General features: G+C 43.6%; 1 protein-coding gene across 2 annotated transcripts in view; it reads left to right on the top strand.

Moving 5' to 3' along the window:
- The window catches only part of tow (target of wingless), a 35,023-nt gene extending 26,518 nt beyond the window's left edge, over positions 1-8,505 (top strand). For both annotated transcript variants that reach the window (XM_017909545.1, XM_017909555.1), the window contains 3 exons: positions 6,291-6,462; positions 6,632-6,689; positions 7,276-8,505. In XM_017909545.1, coding sequence (XP_017765034.1) covers positions 6,291-6,462; positions 6,632-6,689; positions 7,276-7,962 — 917 coding nt within the window. In that variant the 3' untranslated portion in view covers positions 7,963-8,505. The remainder of the gene's footprint in view (positions 1-6,290; positions 6,463-6,631; positions 6,690-7,275) is intronic.
- Positions 8,506-9,566: the final 1,061 nt, after the last annotated feature.

Below are 9,566 nucleotides of genomic sequence, written 5' to 3'. Positions count from 1 at the left end.
CATTCCTACTCTCGCGAAATTCAAGTCTAAAGGGATGGAGTATAAGGGAATAATCTCTTAGCACTTGGCTCTATCTCCAATTTTTGGAGAAACTTTGATCTGTTCGCGTATAGGGACACTTGAGAGTCATTACCTAGAACGCAAAGAAGTGTCATTCGCGATTCGTACATTTTGAAAGATTCCAAGCTCTATGGAGTCCTTAGGTTAATTAACGCTATCGTTCCTGAATATTCCGAAAGGAACAGAGATTCGCGAGGCGTACACGCCCGAGTTTTAAACGCTCGTGCAAAGTTTCGAGTTGCTTATCGCGACAGCTCGGACACGAAACGGCGAATGAAAGATGAAAGAAACACGGATGACTAGTTCGCTTCGATAGGGTTTTCATAAATTTTATAATTATCGCGTCACGCGAGGCGTGGAATTATCGCGATGGATTCTGAAATCTAATGTCATCGTCCTCTGCAATGCGTTCAGTGCACACGCTATGCACGTTTCCGACGCGATAAAGCTGACAAGAAGATGAATGCGAGATTTTCGGTCGTTTCGACGATATTCACTTGTTGTTTCCCAGCAGCACTCACGATGCACTTGCTATCACGAATTGAATCGGGGATAGAAAATGCCTATTCCCTTATCTCTTTGCGGATAATCGCCTAGTCAGGACGTTGAATTGGACGGGTCTCTAAATTTCAATCAAATTCTGAATTGGAGCGCGTGATACAATATTTTCCAATTCCGCAAACGGATCAAAAGAATTGCCAACGTGATATTGCATCCCATATTTCGGTGATTTGGCGAACAACGTGATATACGATGTCTAGTACCTAATTGGAATAGGCTGAAATGATATTTACAGTAGGCGACGAGATGATAGCGTATCTCGTGATTTTCAGCGTTACTCGAATAACTTATCTCGACGAAAGAAAATCAATTGTAAATCAAATTCGATTTCACAAGGGAAGATTACTTAGATTTCAACTACCTGATGCAGTTAATAAAAATCTTCGAAGAGATTATTATCTTGAATATTTTCGTGAATACATCGGAAGTCGATACGTTTTATTTATTTATTTAAACGCAACGCGATAAACACTTTCAAATTCAGATTCAGCACCGGGAAATATCAAAGAGATCTCTAAATGTCAATCAAATTCTGAATTGGAGCGCGTGATACAATATTTCCCAATTCCGCAAACGGATCAAAAGAATTATCTTAATTAATCATCTTTTCATTCTCGGAAAACGAAATCTCGTTGATCAGCTCTTTTCTTCCCCTGTTACCATCAAACATTAAGACGCACGCAACTGCGCAAACTCTGCATTGTCTCATAATCAATTACACGAAGTACCTAAACGTTCGTGCGTACTCCTATACAAAATTCTTCGCGCAGCGATCGAGACGCCTAATCGCATGATTAATGATCGCGATTCTTGTGTTATTAATCATCATTTATTTCCTCGCTACAAGCGTCGTCATACTCGTCACACGTTGTTGAAACGCAACAAACTTTCTGCGCAAAAATCGTAATACACCGTATACAGCATTGTATACGGCAATAATTAATTACCCCGAGTACTCGAACGCTCGTACCCATATCTTTCCCATACAAAATATTCCCCGCAACGATCGAGGCAACTAATCGTACGATGAATGATCGCTATTCTCCCATTGTCAATCATCGTTTATGCCTCCGCTGCGAGCATCGCCATACCCATCGCGTGCATCGAGCTGCAGCGAACGAAATTTTCGTCCTCGAGGTTCCACTGCACGCGCGTTACGCGAAAATCACGTTACGATTCACATTCCAAGCCTCTTTTCCTACGAAATCGCTTTTCACTCGTGCAACGGAAGCGCTTTCTCCTGCTGCAATGGCCGCCGCAGCGATAGGGTTAAGGGTAACGCGGCGGATAGATGTCGCGAAGATCGAGAATTCGGTGGAAGGAAAGATTGGGCGATCGTTCGCGCGTCACGGATTTATTTTCACTTTTCACGCATCTCTCGCCTAAATCCCCGCTTCGCGAACTCGTGGCCGCTTGGCGGAGGCGTTTTATGGAATTTTCGACGTTGTTGGCCGACGTACGTCGACCTTCGGCGCTGTGCCAACTCGAAACCCGCGGGAATTCGAGCCGGATGAATGAGAGCCATTCCCGCGGATTGATTTTTCGTTACACCGCCGACCGGGACGCTTGAAACATTCCCGATGTATCTACGAACGCCGCTGAATCCTAGCAACCCATTCGACCGGTTTCTCGGCCTTTCCACTCGTGAATGCAAATACGATTTCGCCGTGGGATTATTCGAAGCCTTCTCGAGATACATTCTAACTCTATTTTTAGCTTTCACATTTTTCCTTTTTTCCCATTTTTTCCCCAATCTCGCGCGTTGACTCGAGTATATTTAAATTCCTTGGAATTGAACGGACATCCGTCTTGGAAACGGAAGAGGAATCTTTCTTGCATCTAGGAAGAAGGCGCGTGATCGATTTTCCCGATGCAATTATATCCACGGCGTGGAGGATTTCCGTTCATGGTAATTTCAGAGTGCAAATTGATTCGAGTACGTTTTTAAATGGCGTTGAAATTGAACGGGCACCGTTGAAAACGGGAGACAAGAGTCTTCTGTCTAGAAAGTTATTCGACAAGACACGTGATTTTTTCGATTTTTAGAGCTGCGCGAGGTCGAGGATTTGCATCGGTGGTATTCGGGTTTGAGGAACGGTAATTTCAAAGACGACCGTGAAGTCTTTGCGTGACATCCCCGACGACGCGTAATACGGAGCCGATCGCTAGCTGCGTTCCCAGGAAAGCCTCTTGATTTGTTCGACAGGGCTTCCGACAACATGGCTCGCAATTACGACGCACGGCATCGTAAGCAACGATGTTTACGGTCGCTGGGAAATACGCTTTTTAGATTTAGGATTCGCTCCTTCTCTGTACGGGTTCTCGAGGCATGAGCGGTACACGCGTAACAAGTAAACAGATCAGGTCAGGTTAGGTAATGGTATTAAAGCTTTAATAGGATCATGTGGTAGGACGATCAAATAACGAAGACTTATCGCTGGACGGACAATGAATCGACAGCTTAATGTACACACGCGTTAATAACGTTTCCGCAATTTGCTCGCGATGAATTTCTCGTTGCATTCGTTTTGCTGGTGCCGTATATACCGACGCTTCAATGCAGACATTTCCATCGTCGAGCGTGCCTTTGTCTTCGAACAACGAGGCTCTGGCCAATACGGATGAAATAAAATTCACAAACGACGCGATCGTGTAATTGGCGGTTCGATCGTGAACGGACGCTTTTCCTCCTGTTGTTTTCCGCTTGTTGTTTTCCCCGTCGCCGGTTCTCTATTTCCCGATAGGTCACTCTCGCTGGTACCACGGAGTTCCATTCGATCCGCGTGCACGAGGGAAAAAATGCTTCCAGCTGCGTCCATTTTTCTCTCTATTATCCAATAAATTCCCCTCGTAGCTGTCCACGCCGATACAGATTCGCGCAGGCAGTCAGCCTTGCCTCCTCTGAGACCACTTGTTAGTCGAAATTAACTAATACCGCGGTCTCCTCCTATATTTCGACCGAGGGACCTGCAGCGAGATTCATTGAACCGTCAAGGTTCGACCAAGCACCTCTCGCGATTGATATCCTCTGGCGAAATTTTCCTTCGGTATTTTAAGACTCGCCGTGTCTGTATACACTGTGGAAAGAAAAATAAAGGATGTTTAAAACCATTGGGAACCTCGTAACGCGAAATTAGCAGAGGGTCGAAGAAATAAAGGAAAGAAGTCGACGGGGACCGTAATATTTCAAGTTTACGAGTGTCTGTAACGACTGGAGATATTTGAGGAAATTTTTCGCTTATTTCCAAAATGCAAGCTCGTAAATGTCCATCTTGGATTGAGATCCTACGAGGGTAGATCAGCTCGTAGAATTTTCAGTTGCGATTACCGATTACAGGGTACCGTCGAACTGATGGTACAAACCATAACTTCCGCTTATGTTTTCACGTAGATCCACACCTTTTCGACTCGTAAGTAGTCCTTCTCCCGGTCTACGGGAGAGGAACGTGGTTTCCTGAAGTCTTGATTTCTTCCCCGAAGCATGCCCCGGCTAAAGGGTCAAACGCGTGCTACTCGTGCGAACATATCGATGGGTCGTTAAGGTAGACGCGTGGGTGTCATGGTATCACGAAACAGGCGTCAAACGTGTGGTCGCGTAATTGCAACTCGCGCGTGGTTCGAGCGACGACGAGTGCAGTGAGTCGAGGACCCACCTACTGACCTACACACGTGCAAAGAGAGCGCCACCGCTCGTTCCCGGCTCTCTGCGTGTCTCGGGTTTATTTGCGTTTCATTGTAATCCGAGTTCATTCTCCTTTTGCTCCCTTTCGCGCCCCGTCTCTGGTCGCCTCGCGTGCCAATGAATGGACCACATGTGCATGCGCGCGTGTGCACGTCGATCGGCCCCGCGAGACGATCCATCATCCGTTTCCGTCTGGAATAATGATTGCACCGAAACCGGGACGAAGCTTCCTCGCTTCGTCGACGATCAATCGGCTGAGTGCTGGCTCCTCCAAGAGTTGCGAGCGGAAAGATGCTCTCGCGAGTATCCGTATAATTGGGTTGCTGTTCGACGTGCTATCGATTATCGAATATGGAGAATAGTATTTTGTCGCCAGATCTGTGGCGCCAGAAGAACGAATTGGGTGCCGATAGCTTTATCTGACGCCGTTGTACTTGTCGCTTTATCCGGACGCGTTGAGTAACGCCTGTTACACCGAATCCATGTAATATTTAGTACGAGATTCATGTTCCAAGGTCGTGTTTTTGCGAATCGATGCTCGCTGCTTTATCCTTGGTCAGTTGGACGGGGTACACCATGACCGGCTAAATCTGCTCGTGAGGATTTAATCGTTGGGTGTAGGTCGAGTTACCGAATGATCCAGATTCTCTATGGCAATGCCGTTCGAATAGGAACTGACGAAAAATCGGAGCGCAACTTCAGTTATTTGGACAGCGCATGGAGAGGGGTACAGGGAGAACGCAGTGTTTACGGCACTACCAGTCCCATTGTAATCCTCGAGATATAAGCTTCCCAAGTGTAACACTTGCCTCCTACTCGGTGTCCCAAAGCGGAGCCAAAATCAGGTTGTCTAACGAGTCCAAAGTATTTTTTCGTTTTGGTGTCTCATTGAATTAATTTCTTTTAATGTCATACGAAGGAAAGCTGTTACCATTTCATTGTTGGAATGTAAAAGAGTAATTCGCGGATGTAACGTTGTAACTACAGCTAGTCGCTATGTACACCGCATTCCCATATACGTACTTATGTGTGTCGCTGAAAGCCACGACGAGAGGTGCCGCTCGTTGATGCGCGCCACTTACTTTTCAACCGGTCATTTATAGCTGGCGGTCGGTCTATTTTAATCGAATATTCCGTTTGGACTCGGGCCCGAGTGTGGCGGCCCTTAAAAGTGTCAAGCCAGCTCGCGATAAGATTAAACGTGTTTACGAGCTCAATCTTGACCCTTGCACTTCATTCGTGTCCTTTATATGCGTTTTCTTTTCTCCTTTTGCACCGTCACAACTCGACGTCGTTGTGAAAAATAGTCTTGCTCGAGCTTCGTTCTGTTACTCTTTGTCACTGGTTGCTTTTGCCCATTGTGCGCCTATTATGTACGATAACGCTCGAGTTCGCGACCTCTCCGCGGACAAACCCTCCTCCTTCCGTCTTTCCCGACCGTTGTTTTCCTTTCTGTACGCTTTTGCTCCTCTGCTGGCGAAGCACAGAAGAAAAAGACACGGGAAGTGGCTTGATACGGCTCCTTGAACTTGCACTTTGTACAATTGTTTCGCCCTCGCGAGTTAACGGACAGGCAGCGCTGTCGATCGTTTTGCGTCGAACACTTTCCACGTCTTCTTTTCTCGCGATCCGAACGCATCGATGACATCAGCTGTTCGACTGAATGGATGCTAGACGCGGGTATCGTTCCAATATCTTCAAGTATCTTACTGGTAAAGAAAGAAAAATGTGGAAAAATGTATTTTCGATCTACCATCGTCTATTTCACGATCCTTTAGCGAAAGGAGCAACGCGGTTGTAATCAGCTGTTTCTCCAAGAACTTCGTTTATCCTAAAAGGATAAACGTAGGGTTGATTTAAATTTAAATAGTAAACGTGAATGTAGTGTGCAACGAATCTTTTAATTTACATGTATTACCTGTGTTGCTTAGATTTGAAGATTCCATTGAATCTGTGGCTCAACATCTTTCTGATATTCGTGTTACAGGTTCTGCGTCTGTGGAACAGAAAAATGGAAACGGTAGTACGAAAAACAACAAAACGAATAACAACGGGGTGGAGGTGAATCGAAACGAGGAACAAAATGGTTCTGGCGAGATCAAGGGCCAAGCCAAGAAGAAGCCGAACGCACCTGGAAGTGGTCCTCTGTTGCAACAAACGTACGTTTCTGTGTGCCGATATTTCGTTTGTATTTAAGTCTCTCTGGTCTTTTCACATTCGTATTCAGCGATTATCGCTACGAATATTATATATTAAAGCTAATATCTTGAATTTCTTTACCTCGGTTATGTTGAACAAATAACTGATTATTCTTTTCCAATTTTTCAGAGAGATATCCACTAGTCAACTCGACTTCTTCAAGATGCTGGACGAGAAAATCGAAAATGTGAGTTGCGTGTAATTCTGAAAAGTTTACAGATCGTTTCGTTTAGTTCTTCCATCATTTGCAAACAGAGATTCGTTATTTATCCTATACGTACACGTGACAAAACATTCGGCTTATAAAACGATCAGGAACAACCTTGAATACCTGGCGTATTCAGTATCACGGTGGCAAAATACATTAGAATCAGGGTATGTGAAATAGATGTTCCCTTAAGGCTTCACCGACCTTGTGGCAGCCTCGTCTCAATAATAATATTAATTCGTGTGCGGCGTCGGTCGATTGGTCGGCTGGTTGCAATTTTTATCGACTGTGGCATATGAATTTACCCGATATTTCATCGACTACACACTTAACAGCCTTGCGTTCGTTCCGAAGATGTTCGCTGTTCGTAGCTTTTTTCCTCCTTCTTGTATACTGGTTGTTCTTGACCGTTCTAATGGTAATCTCGATCTCTCACACTGAAACAACATCAACACGAGCGTGTACTTGTATCGTGAATAAAATTTTTCGAGTACATATATTTGTAATATAATACTTGGTAACTCTGTGTAGTAATGTCTTTAAAGTAATAACGAATGATTTTCAGGGGCCGGACTACGACGAGAGTCTCGACACGACCGCCAGAGCCGAACGAGTGTCCAATCTTCTCCGTCAGTGGGAGTTAGCTAGTGTGACCTGGTCGAGCGTGTCTGACCTGGACAATGCGTCTCCGTCCGCGACGAAGAACCGTAGTTCGGGCCTGAATTCATCCCGGCAAAGTTTGAGCGCGAAAGATAGAGAAGGAATGAGGAATATAGTCGGTGGTAGACCGGAGAGCGCCCCTATTTACATGAGAAACGCGAATCGCGTAGACGGTCTGCAGGAGGCCCACTGTCCATCGCCAAATATGCCGAGGCACGTGCTAGAGTCGATCACTCAAAGTCCGACCCAGAGCTTGAAAAATGTCACGCCGCCTGGTTCCTCTCCGACCAGCTTACGTTATCAAGACAGTTATAAGGAGTGCAACGCTAATCAGCCAACCGCGAAAACCGTGAAGGTCCATTACAGTGCTCAGAATCCTGTGAATGGAGAATACGTAACGCAACAGGCACTCTATCGCGAACAGTATTTGCAACAAACCGGGATAATCACGGTATCATCGCAATATGCGGCCGGTTCACCTGGTGGTAACGTCCTTAGGAACAATCCGTACGTGCAACAGTACCAGATCAGCAACCCGCAACACTTTAGCACCCCGAGGAAACGAGGCTTCAACGCCGCACAAATGACGTGACCGAGTTGGCCGTGTACCACCAGATAAGACTGACACACATAACACACACCTACCCAGACACACTCTGCGAATCGAGAGAGAGAACGGCGAGCAGGACTCGACGGGGATCTCTCGGGCTCTTCGTCGAGATGAATTTATTCGCGTGAACAGTAAAGAAGGAGAGAGAGCCCATCGAGGCTGGAGACTGACCAACAAACGGAGAAGTTACTACGGATGTTTCTCTGCGTGTTCCTAAAGATTCCGTACATTTTTTTTGCAATTGGCAGATGTTAAATAAACGATAACTACCCAATAGACAAACACGAACGCGATACATTTCGGTGTTGGCCTAAAAGATCCTGTAATCCATTTAAGAGAAAGAATGTAAACAAGAAATAGCATTATCCCTGCGTAAACTCTTCTATACTCCAAAAAATTCTTCGCTATAAGTGCCAAAATGCTACTACATACGTAACAAGCAATCTAAGTGTCACGGAAAAAAAGAGAGGAACATTATCCGTTGAACCAATACTCCGTTCTTTGTAATTCATGTAAATGAAACTTTTTCAACACACACACACACACACACATATATGCGTGTGTGTTTATATTGTAATATAAATACAATATATATATTTATATTACATATATATATTTTCGTTCATACTTGTACTTTTTGTTTTCTTTTCTAATTGGTGGCGTCTCTACGTACCATCGGTAAATGTAAATTTCTATAAGGGAAAAAGAAACAAAATAAAAAAAATACAAAAGGACCACACACGCGAGCGCGGATTTCGCTAAAGCGTTTTGTATAATTGTGTATTAGCGAGATATTCCGAGATATATATACTTCGCATATACGTGTGTATGCATTTATGTATGTATCTAAAGTGTCAAAAAAAAAAAAAAAGGAACACAGAAAAAGAAAAGAGCAGATGTAGGGATCTTACTTATACCGTGTATAGATTCACTGTATGTATTGTATGGATACATTTAACTTAACGTAATGACTGTATATTTATATGTTGACCATGTTCAAAGTTAACGATATATATAGTTGATGATGAGAGTTTTATATTTCATGTTACAAATATGCTCTATATTGTGGAATACATTTAATCGAAATCGCTGCATCATCGTCAAACTCTGACAACTATATTTTGTTCCGTTGAGCAACCATTTTTTTTTTTATAAATAAATTCGTAATTTCTCCCCAATAAATAATGCATTGTAGATTGCACGACACGATAAAACCTACTCAAAAGATATCAGAAATTAATAATAATACAAAATTTTGTCGTTCTTTGAGAAAATCTAGTATATATTTTAATAAGTACATTTAAATAAATCAAGATTATCGATCTAATATTACGCGATTTGAACTACTTCTAAAATGAGAGCTTAAAATATTATTGATGAGATAAGCACGAAGAAAGATATAATAATACGCGTCGTTTGATTTATAGATACTTATACAATATCGTGGAACATGATTTTTGATTTGCCAAAACGACTGGAAAGCAGTTCACGTATAATTCGATTTGTCACTTGACTAACAAGATTTTATTATTCCGAAACCTCTACGGTACTAACTTAATCGTATTTATTTACAATATGAATATGTA

The sequence above is a fragment of the Eufriesea mexicana genome, unplaced genomic scaffold (genome assembly GCF_001483705.2).
Source record: "Eufriesea mexicana isolate 0111107269 unplaced genomic scaffold, ASM148370v2 scaffold58, whole genome shotgun sequence".
Taxonomy (NCBI): domain Eukaryota; kingdom Metazoa; phylum Arthropoda; class Insecta; order Hymenoptera; family Apidae; genus Eufriesea; species Eufriesea mexicana.
This window is presented reverse-complemented; position numbering and strand designations above follow the sequence as displayed.